The sequence below is a fragment of the Saccopteryx bilineata genome, chromosome 2, assembly GCF_036850765.1.
Source record: "Saccopteryx bilineata isolate mSacBil1 chromosome 2, mSacBil1_pri_phased_curated, whole genome shotgun sequence".
NCBI lineage: Eukaryota > Metazoa > Chordata > Mammalia > Chiroptera > Emballonuridae > Saccopteryx > Saccopteryx bilineata.
The window spans coordinates 314,091,086-314,112,062 of record NC_089491.1 but is presented as its reverse complement, the minus strand read 5'-3'; the positions used below and the strand labels follow the sequence as shown (position 1 = coordinate 314,112,062).

Below are 20,977 nucleotides of genomic sequence, written 5' to 3'. Positions count from 1 at the left end.
TCACCTGGCCTGGACCTGACCCTCTGCCCATTGCTCCCACCCCAGGTCAGGAGAAAGTCAAGGTTTGACAGAGTGAGACCCAGATCCAACCCAGCTTCTCCATAGGTCCACAGCCCACTTTGGACAACCTCTCCTCCTCCCTCAGAGGGTCTCACATACTGCAACTCCCAGACCATAACTAGATAAGTTGGAGTCTAGGGCTGGAATTCTCTCAGGGAGGCTCTGGTCTCCAATGAACTCTTCATCTCTGCTCCCAGACTAGGGAAGGACACTCGATTCAGGCTTCAGCACTCCCAAGCTGGTCTTTTGGGTCCTCCAAGGTTGGCATCCACGGGAGCAACAATCCTCCCCAGCCCTCAGGATGGGCTTGCAGGGGAGAGGGGTTGCCAGTCTCCGGGAGATGAGCTGATGCGCCCTCTACAGGAATCCTGGGTAAACTGCATAGAACTCCAGCAGTCTAGTGACAGAAGGGTTTGGGATTCAGGCCACAAATGGGAATAAGTAGGTTGGGGTGAGTCTCTAATTAGAGGAGGTGGGGGGGGGCTATAATTTATAACAAGAACTTCTCTGACTCACTTCATCTTCATTAGGTCTTCTTCCCTCACAATAGGCACATCTCACATACAGGATTTTCTGTTCTAGAAGGGCGGGTTCTTTCGATCAACCAACCAGTCTTTGCCCATTATTAGGAACTGCTAACACAAAACTGACCAAGGCCCTGTGCACACTCAAAAGCCCACACCACCCATCAGGAGGGCGGGTGCCTAGGTGTCCTCAGGACAGGTATTCTGGACAGAAGTGCCCCTCCTGGCAGAGCACAGAGTAGAACGCAAGGGGCCCCCTCTCATTTCCTTTCTTTTTTCTTTTTTTGTATTTTTCTGAAGCTGGAAACGGGGAGAGACAGTCAGACAGACTCCCGCATGCGCCCGACCGGGATCCACCCGGCACGCCCACCAGGGGCGTTGCTCTGCCGCAACCAGAGCCACTCTAGCACCTGGGGCAGAGGCCAAGGAGCCATCCCCAGCGCCCGTGCCATCCTCGCTCCAATGGAGCCTTGGCTACGGGAGGGAAAGAGACAGAGAGGAGGGGGGGGGGTGGAGAAGCAAATGGGCGCCTCTCCTATGTGCCCTGGCCAGGAATCGAACCCGGGTCCCCAACACGCCAGGCCAACACTCTACCACGGAGCCAACCGGCCAGGTCCCTCATTTCCTTTCAATGGTGCCTCCAAGGTTGACAGCCTTGTCTCTATCGTTTTATATACTTTGCTAAAACTTGGGAAGTTCCTAATCTATTGGCTACGAAAACAGGAGGAAAATGAAGGCAGCAGAACAAAGGGGATGGGGCAATGATCATCACCCTTGGGAGTCTTTCTAAATACAGGCATCGTATGTCCATGCTGGGCTAGAAGAGACCAGCCTAGGTGGGCAACATCAGCAGGAAATCCCACACACAGACACGGAGCAGAATGGGCAGGGGCTCATTTGCTGAGTGGGAAGCTGGGAGTAACAAGGCCCCCGCAGGTGTAAACGGAACCTCATGAGGAAGGATGGCAGCAAGGAGCCTTTCTTTATTCTTCTATTCCAAGATCTATTCCAGTTCTGAGGTTCTTCCTTCCTGCACTGCAGCCTTTACCCCTTTTTCCAAAAGTCAAGTCTGCAGATCATTGGTGCACTTTTCTTCCGTGAAACACAAGCAATACGCCACTCCAGTACCTAGCAGAGTACTTAGCCACTCATGGCACTCCATAAATATTTGGTAAAAATAAACTTTGGTGGAAAACCCCACCATTCCCAATTCTGAAAACATCAGGTACCTATGTGCCCTAATGTTTTGTACACCTATGCAGTCACTGGCAGAAGAGGGTCACCGCTTTATCACAGCTCACAGAGCTACAAAGAATCAACTTTATTGGATATTCAGTTTCTCTTTTTGCCCTTGCCAGTGACCTTGGCTGGTGTGAGGACTGGAGCTGTTGCCTGATACATAGTGGAGGAGATCTTGTTGATGTAGTACAGGCCAACCATGGAGAAGATGAAGCTACAGGGTAAAGACAAAAAGGTCACAGCATCAGTGGGCATGCTGCCAGCCTGGTGCCTCTCAGGGCAGACACGAGCACCAGGGAAAGAATCCAGGCTGAGGTTTAGCAAAACGGGGGAGGGGGAAAAAAGGAGAGAGAGGGAGGGAGGAAGGTATGGGGAAGGATGGAACCATCACAGGAGGATCCAGGGCCAAAGGACAGGATACTGTACCCATTAACCAGCTGTCAGGCACTTACCAGGTGGTGACACAGACACGGTGGATGAGGCCAGAAGCAAAAAGAGCCAACAGGAGACAGAAGAGAACTGGGGAGATAAGAGGGGACAAGAAGGGGAGAGGTCAGAATGGAAATACCAGGCATCATACGTGACGTCTAGGAGAAATCTGGGGCCTTCTGAATCTTGGAGCTAATAACAGCAGAACCTCAGATGGCCGTTAATGACGCCCAGGACAAGGTGGTAGGACAGGCATGCTCATCACCAGCTCTGCCCCAAGTATCACTTAGCTTTCCTCTCCTGGCTTTCTTCTGGAGAAAAGGAAAGTGATAGCAGAGCCTGAAGGGCAAGGCTTGTTCCCATTTGGGGAGCAGGGTCAGGGCCTTTTCAATAGAAGCCAGACAGTGGGGATCAATTCATTAAACTGGTCGATAGTGGAGGCTGAGGGCCTCACTCCCTGGACATCGGATGGAGAGCAGAGTGCCAGGACACACACGCCCATGGTGGCAGGACAGGTCTCAGGCTGCCTAGAGAGCAGGCCTGGGGAGCTGGGAGGGCAGGAAGCAAGGGCAAGCACCACCGGCCAGTTGGGGAGAACACGGCAGGTAAAGAGGGCCAAGAACCCTGCCCCACAACAAAGATTTCTTATACAAGTAAATATAAACAATTCATATGGAAACAAAATAAAACAGAGGTCCTGGAGCTGGTAAATGGAAGGAGCTCTGGAAGCTTACAACAGAGCTAGAGAGCAAGACCTGGAGGACAAGTGATAAACCCTTATTCTACCAAATGGAGGCTTCAACAACATGGCATCTGCTGGCAATTTCTTTAACATTTATAAGACATAGGCCTGACCTGCGGTGGCGCAGTGGATAAAGCATCGACCTGGAATGCTGAGGTCGCTGGTTCGAAACCCTGGGCTTGCCTGGTCAAGGCACACATGGGAGTTGATGCTTCCTGCTCCTCCCCCTTCTCTCTTTCTCTCTCTCTCCCTGCCTCTCTCTCTCCTCTCTAAAAATGGAATAAAGTCTTAAAAAAATTAAAAAAAAAAAACATTTATGAGACATAGTTATTACTTTTCTGACCAAAGTGCAGTGATTTTTAAATCTTCTTAAATAAATCTGCCTTCTCTCCATGATCTTGTTCCAACCTTGAAGGTTGTCTTCATTTCTTGGAAACCTATCAATCAAGAATTTATTCTTGGCCTGACCTGTGGTGGCGCAGTGGATAAAGTGTCAACCTGGAAATGCTGAGGTTGCTGGTTCAAAACCCTGGGCTTGCCTGGTCAAGGCACATATGGGAGTTGATGCTTCCTGCTCCTCCCCCTTCTCTCTCTCCTCTCTCTCTCTCTCTCTCTCCTCTCTATAATGAATAAATAAAATCTTAAAAAAAGCAAAACAAAAAAAAAAACAAAAAAAAAAAAAAAAAAAAAAAAAAAAAAGAATTTATTCTTGGCCTGACCAGGCGGTGGCGCAGTGGATGGAGCATTGGACTGGGATGTGGAAGGACCCAGGTTCGAGACCCCAGGGTTGCCAGCTTGAGTGCGGGCTCATCTGGCTTGAGCAAAAAAGCTCACCGGCTTGGACCCGGGGTCGCTGGCTCCAGCGGGGGGTTGCTCGGTCTGCTGAAGGCCCGCGGTCGGGGCACATGTGAGAGAGCAATCAATGAACAACTAGGAAGTCACAACGCGCAACGAAAAACTAATGATTGATGCTTCTCATCTGTCTCCGTTCCTATCTGTCTGTCCCCGTCTATCCCTCTGACTCTCTCTCTGTCTCTGGAAAGAAAAAAAAAAAAAAAAAAGAATTTATTCTTGGATGCGAGGGTGATCTGGCTGTGACATCTGTCACCCCACTGATCACCGGGGTTGATTCGGCTGATCCAGCTGGACAGGTGGGTGTTCCCTTCCTCCCTCACCACTCCATGTGCGTCCTTCCCGAAGCTGTGCGCTCGAAGAGGACGACCTTCTCTGATAAAAGAGAGGACTGTTCTCCAGTCACGGGTATAAGAGTAGTTGCATTCCCCTGCTAGAACTTCCACACAAGCTCTCAAGAATTTATTCTTCTGGTCTTGGCCAATTTGCTAAGTGGAAAGAACATTGGCCAGGCATATGGATGTCCCAGGTTTGATTCCCAGGCATGGCACACAGGAGAAGCGACCATCTGCTTCTCTCCCCTACCCTCTCCCACTTCTCACCCTCTTCCCCACCCGCAGCCAGTGGCTTGATTGGTTCAAGCATGGCCCCAGGCACTAAGGACAGCCCATTGATTGCAGCACATCAGCTTCAAGCTCTAAAAATATCTCAGTTAATTCGAACACTGGCCCAAGACAGGGGTTGCCAGATTGGGCACATGCAGGAGTCTATCTCTCCTCCTCTCATTAAAATTTAAAAAAAAAATTTATTCTTTTGCCCTGGTGTGATAGCTCAGTTAGTTAGACCACTGTGCCAAAGTGCAGAGGTTGCTGGTTCAATCCCCAGTCAGGACACCTACAGGAACAGATCAATGTTCCTGTCTCTCTCTCTCTCTCTCTCTCTCTCTCTCTCTCCCTCTCTCTCTCCCTCTCTCTCTCTCTTGCTCTCCTTTCCTCTCTCACTAAAATCAATTCTATAAATAAATAAAAAAGACCTGACCTGCAGTGGCACAGTGGATACAGTGATGACCTGGAATAATGCTGAGGTTGCTGGTTCAAGGCCCTAAGCTTGCCTGGTCAAAGCAACTAAGAGTTGATGCTTCTGGCTCCCCCACCCCACCACCTTTTTCTCTCTCTCTCTAAAAAGTCAATAAATAAAATCTTTTTTAAAAAGTATTCTTAAAATACAATTATTATTCTGATCATTGGCACCCATTGTCTAATCCATTTCCCTCCTTAAAAAAGTGATGGTTTGCCTGACCAGGTGGTGGCGCAGTGGATAGAGCATCGGACTGGGATGCTGAGGACCCAGGTTCGAGACCCCAAGGTCGCCAGCTTGAGCGGCGGCTCATCTGATTTGAGCAAAGCTCACCAGCTTGGACCCATGGTCACTGGCTCAAGCAAGGGGTTACTTGGTCTGAAGGCGAGGTCAAGGCACAGGTGAGAAAGCAATCAATGAACAACTAAGGTATCGCAATGCGCAACGAAAAACTAATGATTGATGCTTCTCATCTCTTCGTTCTTGTCTGTCTGTCTCTGTCTATCCCTCACTCTGTCTGTCTCTGTCTATCCCTCACTCTCTCTCTCTCTGTCTCTGTAAAATAAATAAATAAATAAATAAATAAAAAGTGATGGTTTGCCTGACCTATGGTGGCACAGTGGATAAAGCGTTGACCTGGAACACTGAGGTCACTAGTTCAGAACCCTGAGCTTGCCTGGTCAAGGCACATATATGGGAAGCAATTATGAGTTGATGCTTCCCATTCCTCCACACACCCCCTTTCTCTCTCTCTCCTCTTTCTAAAATGAATAAATATTTAACTTTTTATTTTTTTTTTATTTTTTTTTATTTTTTTTTTGTTGTTGTTGTTTTCATTTTTCTGAAGCTGGAAACAGGGAGAGACAGTCAGACAGACTCCCGCATGCGCCCGACCGGGATCCACCCGGCACGCCCACCAGGGGCGATGCTCTGCCCACCAGGGGGCGATGCTCTGCCCATCCTGGGCGTCGCCATATTGCGACCAGAGCCACTCTAGCGCCTGGGGCAGAGGCCAAGGAGCCATCCCCAGCGCCCGGGCCATCTTTGCTCCAATGGAGCCTTAGCTGCGGGAGGGGAAGAGAGAGACAGAGAGAAAAGCGCAGCAGAGGGGTGAAGAAGCAAATGGGCGCTTCTCCTGTGTGCCCTGGCCGGAAATCGAACCCGGGTCCTCCGCACGCTAGGCCGACGCTCTACCACTGAGCCAACCGGCCAGGGCCAAATATTTAACTTTTTAAAAAGACTTTATTTATTTGTTTTGAGAGAAAAGAGAGAGAGAGAGAGAGAGAGAGAGAGAGAGAGAGAGAGAGAAAAGGGGGGAGGAGCAGGAAGCATCAATTCCCATTATGTGCCTTGACCAGGCAAGCCCAGGGTTTCGAAATGGCAACCTCAGCGTTCCAGGCCGACGCTTTATCCATTGCACCACCACAGGTCAGGCTAATAAAATCTTTGGCCTGACCTGTGGTGGCACAGCAGATGGAGCATTGACCTGGAACGCTGGGGTTGCCGGCTCGAGGCCCCGGGCTTGCCCGGTCGGGGCACATGTGGGAGTTGGTGCTTCTTGCTCCTCCTCCCTTCTCTCTCTCTCTCTCTCTCTCTTCTTTAAAATGAATAAATAAAATCTTTAAAAAATATATAAAAACCTGACGGTTCTGGCTGAGTGGCTCAGTGGATAAAGCGTCATCTCAGCACACCAAGATCGTGTGTTTGACCCCGTCATGGCACGTACAAGAAGCAATTCATGAGTACACAGCTAAATGGAACAACTAAGTGGAATGAGTTGATGCCTCTCTCTCTCTCCCTTCCTCTCTCTCAAATCAATTAAAAAAAAATTTTTTTTAAGCCTGACTCGTGGTGGTGCAGTGGACAGTGTCAACCTGGGATGCTGAAGTCCCAAGTTCAAAACCCTGAGGTCACCACCTTAAGCACAGGGTTGCCAGCTGAGCATGCGATCATCAACATGCTCCCATGGTTGCTGGCCTGAACAAGGGGTCACTGGCTCAGCTGGAGCCCCCCTGTCAAGGAACGTTATGAGAAGCAACCAATGAACAGCTAAGGTGCCGCAACTACGAGTTGATGCTTCTCATCTCTCTCCCTTCCTGTGTCTCTCTCTCAAAAAAATTTTTAAACTGATGGTTATCTCAACTGACAATCTTTCCATCTTTTTTTTTTTTTTTTTTTTGTATTTTTCTGAAGTTGGAAACGGGGAGGCAGTCAGACAGACTCCTGCATGTGCCCGACTGGGATCCACCTGGCATGCCCACCAGGGGGATGCTCTGCCCATTTGGGGTGTTGCTCTGTTGCAACCAGAGCCATCCTCAGTGCCCGGGCCAACTTTGCTCCAATGGAGCCTTGGCTGCGGGATGGGAAGAGAGAGACAGAGAGGAAGGAGAGGGGGAGGGGTGGAGAAGCAGATGGGCGCTTCTCCTGTGTGCCCTGGCTGGGAATCAAACCCGGGACTCCTGCACGCCAGGCCAATGCTCTACCACTGAGCCAAACAGCCAGGGTAATCTTTCCATCTTTAATGAAATTTTTTTAATGTTTATTTATTGACTTGAGCGTGAAAGGGAAAGAGATAGCGAGAGACAGGAACATTGATCTGTTCCCGTCTGTACCCAGACTGGGGATCGAACCAACAACCTCCGCACTTCAGAACGATGCTCTAACCAACTGAACTATCTGGCCAGGAATAATGTACTTTTCAATGAGTTCACCATACTGTGAACTTGAGTTTCCCCATTCATCACGAAGAATTTCTCCTGCAGAAAGGTGTGTGTAGCCATATTCCTCCATGACGCAGGTGTATTGGGTCCCAGTGGCTTCATGAGGCAACGAGAGCAGGGGAAAAGTGGCAGGCGGGCCAGCAGCAGTAGGCAGCAGGGGGAAGCTAAAGACAAGAACTTGCAGCCACCCACAGTCCTAGCAGCTCAGCATCCAGTATCTCTGCCTTGACACTGAGGGAGCTGACAACAGCCTGGCAGTGGAGGCACAGGGCTGGTTGCGAGGAGGGGGTGGCTGAGTCCTAGTAGATGCAGGCCAGGTTGCCTTGGCTGCCCGCACTGAGGCTTTTGAGGGGCCTCTGCTGTCAATTTTTGAGCATGTGGCATTCCTGGTGTGATCTGGCCTTGATGCCTAATTTGCTTTATGAAATTAATTCTCCATAAATAATTAAGTCATCAAATCTCAATTACATGAACAATAACAAGGATCATTTCAAACAGGACACAAAATGGCCCTGGCCAGGGAGTTCAGTTGCTTACAATGTCCTCCCAAGGTTTCAAGTTCGATCTCTCATCAGGGCATATACAAAAATCAACCAATGACGGCATGAATAAGTGGAGGAACAAATTGATGTTTCTGTCTCTCTCCCTTCTTCTCTCTAAAAATTAATTTGAAAAAATTCAAACAGGAAACACTCTTAACAGTTATTCTGATTTGATCAGGACTCCTGCTGACATAGAAACTTGGTGTAATATTTAGATTCTTCAAAATAATCTTTTTAAGAGAGAGAGACAGCATCAACTCATAGTTACGGCACCTTAGTTGTTCTTTCTTTTTTTTAATTTATTCATTTTAGAGAGAGAGAGAGAGAAAGAGAGAGAGAGAGAAGGGGTGAGGAGCAGGAAGCATCAGCTCCCATATGTGCTTTGACCAAGCAAGCCCAGGGTTTTGAACCAGCGACCTCAGTGTTCCAGGTCGATGTTTTATCCGCTGCGCCACCACAGGTCTGTTCATCTTTTTTTAAGACTTTATTTATTCATTTTAGAGAGAAGAGAGAGAAAAGGGGGGAGGAGCAGGAAGCACCAACTCCCACACTTGCCTTGACCAGGCAAGCCCAGAGTCTCAAACCATCAATCTCAACATTTCAGGTCAAATGCTTTATCTACTGTGCCACCACAGTAGTTGCTCATTGATTGCTTCCCCACACGTGCCTTGATGGGTGTGGGGGGCTCCAGCCAAGCCAATGACCCCTTACTCAAGCCAGCGACCTTCCCACACTCAAGCTGGCGACCCTGTGCTCAAGCTTGTGAACTGCACTCAAGCCAGCAATGTCAGGGCTTCAAAACCTGGGTGCTCAACATTCCAGGCTGATGCTCTATCCACTACAATACCGCCCAGTCAGGCTAGGCTCTTCAAAATAACCTTAATTCACTAAATATTGGGTCAGTTTCATACCAGAACCCCTCAATGACCTTGGTCCTTCCTGCTGCTGCTTCTGGTGGGAACAAAAACACCTCCCCATGGATGTATGCAAAACAGGTCCAACCTGGCTCTGGTCAGATGGCTCAGTGGTAGAGTGTCAGCCTGGCGTGTAGGAATCCCGGGTTCAATTCCCAGCCAGAGCACACAGGAGAAGCGTCTGCTTCTCCACCCCTCCCCTTCTCCTTCCTCTCTGTCTCTCTTTTCCCCTCCCGCAGCCAAGGCTCCATTGAAGCAAAGTTGGCCTGGGCGCTGAGGATGGCTCTGTGGTCTCTGCCTCCGGCGCTAGAATGGCTCTGGTTGCAACAGAGCATCGCCCCCTGGTGGGCATGCCGGGTGGATCCCGGTCAGGCATATGCGAGAGTATGTCTGACTGCCTCCACGTTTCCAACTTCAGAAAAAAAATACAAAAACAAAACAAAACAAAAAAACAGGTCCACCTGACCAGTGGTGGTGCAGTGAACAGAGCATCAGCCTGGAGTGCTGAGGTCTCTACTAGAGCCTAAGGTCACCAAATTGATCCCTGGTCAAAGCATGTATGAGAAGCTATCAATAGATGGACAACTATGTGGAACGAGTTGATGCTTTTCTCTCCCTCCCTTTCTGGAAAAAAGAAGTCCAAACTTGCCTGCTCTCCTCAAACATTCCGAACTAGACAAAAGGCACTGTGTTTCTTGCTTTCAGAGACCTTTTCCAGCTCCAATTCCATGAGCTACATAAAGTGCTAGATCCTAAAGTATCACTTGTTTACAGTCTTATTATCATATTTCCTTCTCCTAAACAATCTTTACCTTCTAGCACCTGGAAGCTCAGTATCATATTGGGGAAGATTAGAGAGGAGGGTTCAAATTCCCAACCCCTAGTTTTCACTTACTCTCAGGGAAGATCTTTGCTTGGAATCCTTTGCCAAAGACAATATTCTCCAGATTATTGAAGGCCTGGGTTGAAGGAATTAAGGAGTAGGGCAGAGCTGTGTGAGTAATGGGATCCTCACAAGCCTGCGTGGCTCTCCACCCTTCCTACCCTCAAACACCTCTCCCCACTCCACTGCAGGAGGATACAGTGAGAGAAAAGACGAAAAGGCCGGAGCCAAGCATGCCGCCTTGGATGGTGAGCCACTCGGTGGAGGCCAGCTGGCGGCTGTACATCTGCATCCCAGCGAAGAGCAGCAGAGACAGGAGGGAGGACAGCGCCAACGAGGTGCCCGTACCCACCACTGGAGGGATGAGAAAAACGGAAAGTCAGGCCCGATCCTCGCTCCAGGAGCCGTAGGCAGATTCGACAGGTCCCGGAGTTCGAGGGCCCGACCACTTCCAAGCATTAAGGAGTATGGCTCCCCACGGCGACCCTCAGGAATTCCTCAGCTCGGGACGCCCGGCACCCTCCGGTCGCGTGCAAATTTTGGCCCGCCCCCTGGAAACCAGGACACGTCAGCTCTGCGGGGAGAGGACCAGGAAAGCTGGCCCGCCCCATCTCCGACCCCCACTAGTCCGTCCGGAGGACCCCGCCGGTCCCGTTACCCATCACGTTCTGCTCGTGGGTCCAATACACGACTCCGGCCAAGAAAGAGGGGAGACGAACCGGGAGCAGTTGCCTGTGCGCATGCGTCAGCACCCAGCTCAAACTTTCATCCTCCACGTCTCCCTTTTTCTCCCTCTGGCACCTGTACGTAGCGCCCTCTTCTGGAAGGGAGGAAATATTACGTCAAAGAGCATCTTGGGCCACCGCCCTAGTACCGCCTTTACCAGCACACGGAGCAACTGCAGCCTCTCAATGCAACCTGCATTTAACTCTTTAAATCACTGAGGTTATAGCCCATAGCCTCTAGCCCATCTCTGTCTTCGTTGCCATTTATGTCACCTCTAATGCCTGTTCTCAGACCTCCTTCCCCAATGATCATTGCCTCGACATCTACCGTAGACCCTGGGCCAAACCAAAATCTAGTCCTGCCATCCTGGAAGGCATCATTCCCTGAAAATATTCTTTCACTTTATATGAGTAAGATTAGGAGCCAATGAAGAATGCGAGCATAAGAAATGGTTTTCCCTTCAAACGCCATCCCGTGTTACCTCCCCACCCCCCCGCCCACCGCCTCTGAGAACCACGTGGGGAAACTATTTCCCTACCCCTCACTGGCGCTGTTTGAGGCTTATCCCTGGAGCATGCGCAGTAATATTTCACCCCCCACCCTACCCCTCCCCACACCCCCACCGAGCTCCTGCATTAAGCCCGGGGTTCTCAGCCGCTGCCGGGATCGGGCAGCCGGGGGCGGGAGGGCAAGGTAGGACCATGGCTGAGGGTGAGGATATGCAGACCTTCACTTCCATCATGGATGCTCTGGTCCGCATCAGTGTGAGTTAAGGAGGGGTCGAGGGGAAGGGGAGGTGGAGTATAGGGGTCCGGGGAAGGCTGAGACCTCGAACAGGTGGCGATCTGGCGAGACCCTGGAATGTAGACAGGGGGCTGGTGATGGTAGAAAGGACTGGGAAGGTCGGGATGCACGTATGAGAGGATAATCCCGGGGGCAGCCCGAAAGTGGGTGCCGTAAAGGCGTCCATCTGCTGGGGTGTGAAGAACAAGGAGCTGCCCGGACACAGCGGGTGGGCTGGGGTAGTGGCCAACAGTGCACCTAGACTGTGGCTGCAGGGTAATGGGGCTATACCGTGAGGAGGGGGCGCGTGTAAGTTTGGAAATTTTCCAAGAAAACTGAGGACAGGAGCGAAGAAGGTGCGCCCTGAGAGGTAGTTTCTAATTTGGACAGCTCCCTAAGACCCCACCCTACCGCACCCCCATTCCCGGCTGCCTCGGAGCCTCCTGCGGTTGTCATGGCAACCCATGCCCGGCTCTCCCAGGGGCGGTGCCAACCCTGCTCCCCCCCACCACTTCCTTCCCCCTCCCTCCGTGTCCCTCCCTCCTTTGTGTCAGCTGCGCCCCTGACCGGGATGGCTGCAAAGAGAGGGACCAAGGTGAGGTGAGGAGGTGGGGCATAGCTTGAGGACCCCCGCCACTAAGAAAGGGAGGGATACTTCCGGTGGGTAGGGGGCGAGTATGTGAAGCGCTTGTTTCCCCTTTTCGGGATGGCTTTGCGACTAGCCCGGTTGCGCCGCGGGATGGAACGGGAGGTCCAGGGGGCGAAGGAAAATGGGTTAGCATCCGTGGACAGGTGGAGATAGCTAGGGAAGTGAAAGACGGTGGATGGAGGCTGTTGGCAGCCACAGGCCGGAGCCGCGGCTGAAGACGGCCGGCGCGAGCAGGAGGATGGAGCGAGCGGTGCCTGCCTATAGGAAGGAGTCACGCGATAGTTGGGGGGCAGGGGTGTGTGTCAGAGAAAGGGGCGAGGGTCCGCACCTAGGTGTCAATTAGGCCGTGTCCTTGAGAGAAGGGCCGGAGCTGGAGCAGAGATGAGGGAAACAGCAGCTACCGTCGGGCGAGAGGGGCTGCAAGCAAAGAAGGTGGGGTTTGAGGGGAGGCGCGAGCTCCAACCATCTTTTAGCTCTGCAGAAGGGAAACAGAGGCCAGAGACAGAGCTGGGAAGTACTGTGAACCAGGCTAGGCTGGTGCTGGGTAAAAGCCATAAGTAGATTGTTTTACTCCGTCCTGAGACCCCCTTTGGGTCTCTAAGGGCAACTGAGGGGCCTGTCAAGATATGTCCAAGCTCTGATCCAACCTCCTGGTCCCTCCACAGACGAGCATGAAGAACATGGAGAAGGAACTGCTGTGTCCAGTGTGCCAAGAGATGTACAAGCAGCCACTGGTGCTGCCCTGTACCCACAACGTGTGCCAGGCCTGTGCTCGGGAGGTGCTGGGCCAGCAGGGCTATGTAGGCCATGGTGGGGACCCCAGCTCTGAGCCCACCTCTCCTGCCTCCACTCCTTCCACCCGCAGCCCCCGCCTGTCCCGCAGAACTCTTCCCAAGCCAGATCGGTTGGACCGGCTGCTTAAGTCAGGTGGGGCTGGGGCCTGTGGGATGGGGGTGAGGATGCTGGGATGTCCATCAGGAAGATGGAACAGGTCCATCTCTGGTCACGGGCATCTGTCCCTTTCAGGAGGTGGAGTTATTGCTCAATCAGGCTTCTAATAACTCAGCTGAGCTATGGCATAATAAAAATTAATTTTTTAATTGAATAGACTCCCCATACCTCCAACCAGCTATAATTTTCACCTCCCTACATCCCCGGCCCATCCACAGGCTTTGGGACATACCCCGGGCGGAAGCGAGGTGCTTTGCACCCCCAGGTGATCATGTTCCCGTGCCCAGCCTGCCAGGGCGATGTGGAGCTGGGGGAGCGGGGCCTGGGAGGCCTGTTCCGAAACCTGACCCTGGAGCGTGTGGTGGAGCGGTACCGCCAGAGTGTGAGTGTGGGTGGCGTCATCTTGTGCCAGCTGTGCAAGCCCCCGCCACTAGAGGCCACCAAGGGCTGCACTGAGTGTCGTGCCACCTTCTGCAATGAGTGCTTCAAGCTCTTCCACCCCTGGGGCACCCAGAAGGCCCAGCATGAGCCCACGCTGCCTACCCTCTCCTTCCGCCCTAAGGTGAGCCAGCCTTTGCAGGGCCTGGGATGGGTAGAGCTGGGTGGGTGGGGGTGCCTGGTGTTGTGGGCCTCCAAAAGGAGGTGGGCAGGGGTTTGCCATTGCCAAGCTCCTTTTCAGTAACAACAACCAAAAAAGGCATTTGGACATCTTTGATCCTTCATCTCATCTGCTGAATGAGGCTGATAATTATCTTCCCTGCAATATTCATATCTGCAGGGCTGTTCAGAGGATCACATGAGATAATGTTTGTGAAAGTTATCTGTACACTAAAAGGTTTGTATGCATTTATTCATTGAACAAATATGTATCAGCCACCTATGTGCCTAGTACTGTTCTAGGCGTTGGAATGTGACAAAGAACAAGATGGACAAAGTTAATTATTAACCACAAGGCAAAGATTAATTATTATTATTGTCATTACCACACATATCCTGAGGTAGATGAAGGGAGGAGCAATGCTGGTGCCTGGAGGGTGCAGAAAGGCTCTCTTTGATGCCAGTATGTACCACCAGATGGCACTGTGGAACACCACCAGCTGGGCTCTCCTCCAGCCCCATCTGGCCACTGGAAGGAGGGCACCAAACTGCTCTCATGGTAGGTGAGCACCTTTACACCCACTATTGGCTGAGTATGCTGTTGTTCTTTCTGTCCCTAGGGCCTAATATGCCCAGATCACAAGGAAGAGGTGACCCACTATTGCAAGACATGCCAGCGGCTGGTATGCCAACTCTGTCGAGTAAGGCGCACCCACAGTGGGCACAAGATTACACCAGTGCTCAATGCTTATCAAGCCCTCAAGGTGAGGACCCCACACACACACACACTCAACACCAGTGGTAACCTACTCACATCCCTTTACACCCCCTCTTAACTAACTGCTGACTGCTGTCGAACTAGGTGTGATGCCCACCTCTTTCTTCCCCCTCAGGACAAACTGACGAAGAGCCTGACATACATCCTAGGAAACCAGGACACAGTACAGACCCAGATCTGTGAGCTGGAGGAGACTGTGAGGCACACTGAGGTGAGGGAGGCATAGAGGTTGCTCTTGGCCCTTACTGGATGTGGAAGCAATAAGGGGGTGTGGATGTGCATGACCCAGTCACCTGATTGCAAGCTCAGAGAGCCAGTGTGGGCCCCATGGATGCATCAAGGTTCTGGTTAGCCTGACCTGTGGTGGCGCAGTGGATAAAGCATTGACCTGGAAATGCTGAGGTCGCCGGTTCGAAACCCTGGGCTTGCCTGGTCAAGGCACATATGGGAGTTGATGCTTCCAGCTCCTCCCCCCTGTCTCTCTCCTCTCTCTCTGTCTCTCTCTTTCCTCTCTAAAATGAATTAAAAAAAAATTTTTTTTAATATATTAAAAAAAAAAAAAAAAAAAAGGTTCTGGTTAAACCAGGTTGGCAGGATCATCAGTGCCTCAGGCCAGGCTGTGCCCAAATCTACAGTGGGGACCAGGTGGCTATTGCCCAGGACAGGGAGAGCCTTTTTGAAAAGCCCCAGGGACGCAGCTCAGATGCTGCTCAGGTTCACTTGCCTGCTCAGAATGGCACACATCCCTGGAGCTAGGGTAAAGCAATGGCTATGGTACCTTCTTTCAGATTGCATGCATAAGCTGACATGCAGATGGCCATTAAGGATGGCACAGATGTTGGTGGATGTTCATGCAGTTCAAGTGGACATTAGTGTACTTGTGATCTCTTTTATTTTGGGGAGTTCTTAGGAATTAAGGTGTGGGCTCCAGGAAGGTTAGCATAAATAAATGGTCAGGAATTGAGCCCATCTGGGTATACAGGTGCCTTTGGAAACTTGGTCCTGTTGAAATGGGTGGGTAGAATTTCCCCAGGTCCTCTGTGATCCTAGCCATGGTTTGATGTCCTAGGAGCCTGGAACAGGCACTGCCTTCAAGAAGGTAGTAAGTGTTGCTCTCTGGGCAGGTGAGTGGTCAGCAGGCCAAGGAAGAGGTGTCCCAGCTGGTGCGGGGGCTCGGGGCTGTGCTGGAGGAGAAGAGGGCATCGCTGCTTCAGGCCATAGAGGAATGCCAGCAGGAGCGGCTGGCCCGTCTCAGCACCCAGCTCCAGGAGCACCGGAGCCTGCTGGATGGCTCAGGTCTGGTGGGCTATGCTCAGGAGGTCCTTAAGGAAACAGACCAGCCTTGTTTTGTGCAAGCAGCCAAGCAGTTACATAACAGGTACTCTGGGGCACAGCTCAGGGACACAGGCTCCCAGGGGAGCAGGGGCATCATGGGTATAGCCAATGTCCAAGACAATGTCTCAAGTACTGTCCAATGGAGAGCTGGGCCCTGAGGATTTTCACCAGGCCAAACCCAGCTTGCCTGAAGGGATGAGGAAGAGACTCAAAGCTGAGTTCTAGGGGCAGGCAGGCAGAATCAAGGGGAAGGGTGGCTGCACAGATGGCAGTGCCTGACCCTTGGGTCCCCCATCCCAGGATTGCCCGAGCTACAGAAGCCCTCCAGACGTTTCGGCCAGCTGCCAGCTCCTCCTTCCGCCATTGCCAGCTGGACGTGGGGCGTGAAATAAAGCTGCTGACAGAGCTTAACTTCCTTAGAGGTAAGGAGATGGCCAGGCCCCATGCCCAATTACAGCCTTCCTCCCTTCTTCCCCAGCAGCGGACCCGGGGGGCAGTGCCCACCGGGGACCTCCCAGCCTACTGCCTGGCCTGGCCAGTCGCCCCCACCCCCCACCTAGCCCACTGGCCACACCGTCCCACTGCGCTCAGCGCTGCTTCTCCCTCTCTTTGTTTGTAGGCTGTGGCCACCGCGGACTCTGCTCCGGAGCACCCCAGGCAAGTCAGCGGCCCGGGCCCCCTGCTCCACCCGCAGCCCCCATGCAGCTCGGCCTCCCACTCTTTGCTTCCTTCTCTGTCCTCTCCAGACCAATGCCCTGTCTCTCTTCTACTTTCCTTGGGTATATGCCTAATCCTTGCCCTTCTGACCTTTTGCCCCTGTGACCCTTCTCCTCTGGACATTTCTTCTTTTCCTTGATTTTTGTCCCCTGCTATCAAGCTTTTGCTTGCCCTCTGTTATCCTCCATTTTCTGTCTTGCTGACTCTTGTATCTAGTTTTCTCCCACTCAGTCCCCTCCTTCCTGTTCAGTGCCCTCCTGCCTTCCTCTTCCAGTGGCTTTTTCCTGGGGTTCCTCTTTATTCATAGAATAAAAAGGACCATAGAAAGAAGGGTCCCCATCTGGTCTGATGTCCTCATTTGACAGAGGAGGAAACTGAGACCTAGAAAAGGGAAGTAACTGACCTAAGGCCAGTGTGGCAGACAGGACTAATGCCCAAGCCTCCTACTTGCCCAGCGTGCACCTGCCTCTCTCCTTCTGCCTTGGGCTCTGCCTGCCCACCCCCTGCCCAGTGCCCCGACGGGTCACTTCCCCAGGTCCCTCTCACCCTCACTCACCCCCCCGGCTCCCGCTGCTTTCCCTTTTCCTCCATGCCCAGCCAGTGGCCAGGCCTTGACTGACCCTGCTGTCTCTCCCAACAGTGCCTGAGGCTCCAGTCATTGACACCCAGCGCACTTTTGCCTACGACCAGATCTTCCTGTGCTGGCGACTGCCCCCCCACTCACCACCTGCCTGGCACTACACCATTGAGTTCCGGCGCACAGATGTGCCTGCCCAGCCGGGCCCCACCCGCTGGCAGCGGCGGGAAGAGGTGAGGGGCACCAGTGCCCTGCTGGAGAACCCTGACACAGGCTCTGTGTATGTGCTGCGTGTCCGTGGCTGTAACAAAGCTGGCTATGGCGAGTACAGTGAAGATGTGCACCTGCACACACCCCCAGCACCCGGTGAGTGGGCACATGAGTGGGCAGTGTGGCACAGAAAGAGCACAGGGTATGCTGGGATCCAGGAGCTAACAGCCGGGGCTGGGTGAGCACTGAAGGCAGAATGAAACCGTGGGTCATGCTCACTAACGCTGGAGCTACACTTCTTGCATTCAAATCCCAGCTCTGCCTCTTGCCAACTGTGTGGTTTTGGGCAAGTTATTCATCCTCTCTGAACTTCAAGTTCCTCTTCTATAGAAGTATTTCAATACTTATCTCATAGAGTTGTGAGAATTAATTGAATTGATACATATAAAGTCTTAGCAGAGTTTTCCACCTTGAGTAAGGGCTCAATAAATGATAGTAAAGTGACTCTCCAGAAAATAGTGTGGGCCCTAGGATGCAGGCATAATAAAAGAGCATCACCATCCCCAGAGGGGGCAGAAGAGGTAGCGGTTGGGTGTAAGGACCAGATGTGAACACCAGAGTGTGGGCTGGAAAGTGTAGTCAGATGGTGGTGGTGATGTCACCACATGAAATGGAACTAGAGGGGACTATACATGGGGCCAGCCATGGAAAAGGGGTTGAAGGAAGCGTTGTGAGTGAACTGGGTCTGCGAGACTGGTTTCTGTGTCCACTAGTCATCACTAAAACTCTTCCTGCAGTCCCATGCCCATTTGGAATACCCCCTTCTTTTTTTCCATATGCCCCTCATTCCAGTTCTCCAGGCTCTTTTCCCAAAGCTTCCTGCCCATCCCTCAGCAGCTTGTTCCATGTTCTGAAATTTCCCAGTGTCTTTTGCTAACACCTCACAATACCCAGTGTCGGTGTTTGTCCCTGAAGTTCTTCCGTTTGTCTCAACCCTCCTCTACTCCAGTCCTTCACTTCTTCCTCGATGGCCGCTGGGGCACAAGCCGAGAGAGGCTGGCCATCAGCAAGGACCAGCGAGCAGTGCGGAGCGTTCCAGGGCTGCCCCTGCTGTTGGCTGCTGAGCGGCTGCTTACTGGCTGCCACCTGAGTGTGGATGTGGTCCTGGGCGATGTGGCTGTGACACAGGGCCGCAGCTACTGGGCCTGCGCTGTAGACCCAGCCTCTTACTTGGTCAAGGTGGGCGTCGGGCTGGAGAGCAAGCTTCAGGAAAGCTTCCAGGGTGCCTCGGATGTGATCAGCCCCAGGTCAGGCCACTCTGGCAGGGAAGGGGTGTGGGGGCCCTCGGTGAGGGAGCTGGGGATAGGGTGGGGGTGGGAAGGGGAGCCCAGACTTGCTGGGGTGGAGCTGGGAGAAGACTAGGAGGAAGCAGTAAGATCATGGAAGCCAGGCCGAGGGGCATGTGACCAGGAGAAATGTGGGGTCAGTAGAAAGGCACTAAGGATTGATTTTTGGAGTGTGTGGCTGAGGAAAGAGATGATAGAAAAGGGAACCATCTCCACTTTGTTCCATCTGTCACTCAGGACTAATACACCATCTCTCCAAGCCTCCATGTCTTTCTTTCTAATACCCCATTTCCAACATCCTTTCCCCATAAAATCTTTTCTCTGCCATGCCTTTTTCAACCATATGTTTTCTTAACACTTTAAAAGTCTTTCCTTAAACTTTCCATCTCCAAACCCTCTTATCTCTAACATCCCACTTAACAGCCTTCCATGCATGCCTTCTTCCTGAACACTTTCTTCCCAGCACTCTATCCCCCGGGGCCCCATTTCTTCAAAATACTTTCTGTTCAACAGCAGCGCTGTCCCCAGCCCCATATCTTTTTGACATCTCTTCTGGTGACACTGATCCGCCCTCATCTGTCTCCCAACATTTACCTTCCCAACACCCTTCCTCTGCTCCTCCCCTCACCCCAGCCCCTTAGTCACTAACTCCTCACCCATCCAGCACCCTCTGACCTCAGGACCCTTTCCCAGCATGACATCCCCAAAACCATATTACTCACCACCTTCTCTCCTCAATATGGCTGCATTTCTTCAATGTGCTTTATCAATATCTTGTCTTTTCTTTGCCCCAGTACCTCTCTTGCCAGTGTGATTTCCTCTCATTACCCTTTTTCTGCCAAACCAAACCCCCAACCCGACCTTCTAACCCCTGTGTCTTCAACATGTTTTCCCCTCAATACCCCAGATCCAGCCTTTCAACCAACATTACCATTCCCTTCTTCCAACATCTCAGCCCTCTGATAACCCATCCCCCACTCCTTTATTCCACCCCTCAGCCATCTCCTACCCATTCTCAATGACCGTCCTGCAGGTACGACCCGGACAGTGGACACGACAGCGGAGCCGAGGATGCCACCGTGGAGGCGTCACCGCCCTTTGCTTTCCTCACCATTGGCATGGGCAAGATTCTGCTGGGATCCGGAGCCAGCTCCAATGCGGGGCTGACAGGGAGGGACGGCCCAGCTGCCAGCTGCACAGTGCCCCTGCCACCCCGCCTGGGCATCTGCCTGGACTACGAGCAGGGTCGGGTTTCCTTCCTGGATGCTGTGTCCTTCCGTGGACTCCTGGAGTGCCCCTTGGACTGCTCCGGGCCTGTGTGCCCTGCCTTCTGCTTCATTGGGGGGGGTGCTGTACAGCTGCAGGAACCTGTGGGCACTAAGCCTGAGAGGAAGGTCACCATTGGGGGCTTTGCCAAACTGGACTGATGTTCTCAGGCCCTTCCTGGGCCCTCGCGCTCCAAGGTTCCTAGAGCCGGGTTATTCCTCCAGCAGCTTTTCCCTTAAACCATGTAGTCTTGTCCTTTACCCCATGTCTGTGTCCTCCCAGGGCCCTCTCTGACCAAGGGACACTCCTCTGCTCACCTCTCTGGATGTCCCCCATTTTCTTCATTGCCTGTTAATCCAGATCCCAATCCCACCAAGTTTCCGCTCCACGCTCTGCCCTTGGCATTTATCCAGTCATGGAAAGAACCCCTTCGTCCATCCCTGCCTTGTGCTCCTCCTCCTCAGGACAGTTGGGAGGGAAGGCTCCTGGAACACTAGGAATCATCCCAGGCCTGCCCTCTGCCCTACCAGGCTCCCTGCCCGGCTCCTTGCCCCTCTGATGCTGAACTGTAGCTTTAAGGCGGGCAGGCTCTTTGGCTGGACACTGTCCAGGCACTCCCTAGTGAGGGGAAGAGGACCCTATCCTCTTTTGTTTATGTGGGTCCCCATACCCTTCAGCCGCATGCCTCTTATACCCCTCTTCTCTCTCTTGCATGCTTCACTTGTCACACACCCATGCCAATGTGCCAAGTCTCCTTTTGCGGCCCCAATGGAAGTTGGATGTCCCCATTGGGTAGGGCCAGGCAAGACCTCTGGTGCCCACTGCTGCCTCCCTGTGGTAGGGACCGCTAGGCCTGTGCCAAGCAATAGCTGTCATTTTCATGGTTTATAAACAATAAACTGATACCAGGCATATCTCTGCCTTCCCTGAGCCCCACCATTCCTCTTAAGTTTCTGTGCTGGGTGTGGCTTCCGGGAGGGATCCAGGGTGCTTTGCTATTGCTCAGAGCAGAGCTGCCTGGTGGATGTGGCACCTGAGAGAAGGATGTCCCCAAGCCAGG

The 20,977-nt window shown here is 52.4% G+C and overlaps 2 protein-coding genes across 5 annotated transcripts; one reads left to right on the top strand and one right to left on the bottom strand.

Annotated features, from left to right (window-relative positions):
- Positions 1 to 1,890: 1,890 nt before the first annotated feature.
- Positions 1,891 to 10,763, bottom strand: KRTCAP2 (keratinocyte associated protein 2). The gene is given in 6 exon segments (XM_066261927.1): positions 1,891 to 2,037; positions 2,276 to 2,342; positions 9,995 to 10,058; positions 10,182 to 10,336; positions 10,641 to 10,686; positions 10,689 to 10,763. Coding segments are annotated over 6 exon segments (489 nt in total). The 5' UTR covers positions 10,725 to 10,763; the 3' UTR covers positions 1,891 to 1,916.
- A 611-nt stretch (positions 10,764 to 11,374) lies between these two features.
- On the top strand, positions 11,375 to 20,831 carry TRIM46 (tripartite motif containing 46). Of its 4 annotated transcripts, none has more exons than XM_066261925.1 (10): positions 11,375 to 11,472; positions 12,806 to 13,067; positions 13,379 to 13,653; positions 14,309 to 14,452; positions 14,582 to 14,677; positions 15,591 to 15,844; positions 16,102 to 16,223; positions 17,159 to 17,461; positions 18,315 to 18,612; positions 19,685 to 20,831. In XM_066261925.1, the coding sequence occupies exons 1-10, from the start codon at positions 11,410 to 11,412 to the stop codon at positions 20,076 to 20,078; spliced, it is 2,211 nt and encodes a 736-aa protein (XP_066118022.1). In that variant the 5' UTR covers positions 11,375 to 11,409; the 3' UTR covers positions 20,079 to 20,831. The 4 variants fall into 4 exon arrangements, with proteins under 4 accessions (XP_066118022.1, XP_066118019.1, XP_066118023.1 ...); XM_066261922.1 differs by having other exon boundaries at positions 13,310 to 13,653; XM_066261923.1 differs by lacking the exon at positions 11,375 to 11,472 and adding an exon at positions 12,052 to 12,086 and having other exon boundaries at positions 13,310 to 13,653.
- Positions 20,832 to 20,977: the final 146 nt, after the last annotated feature.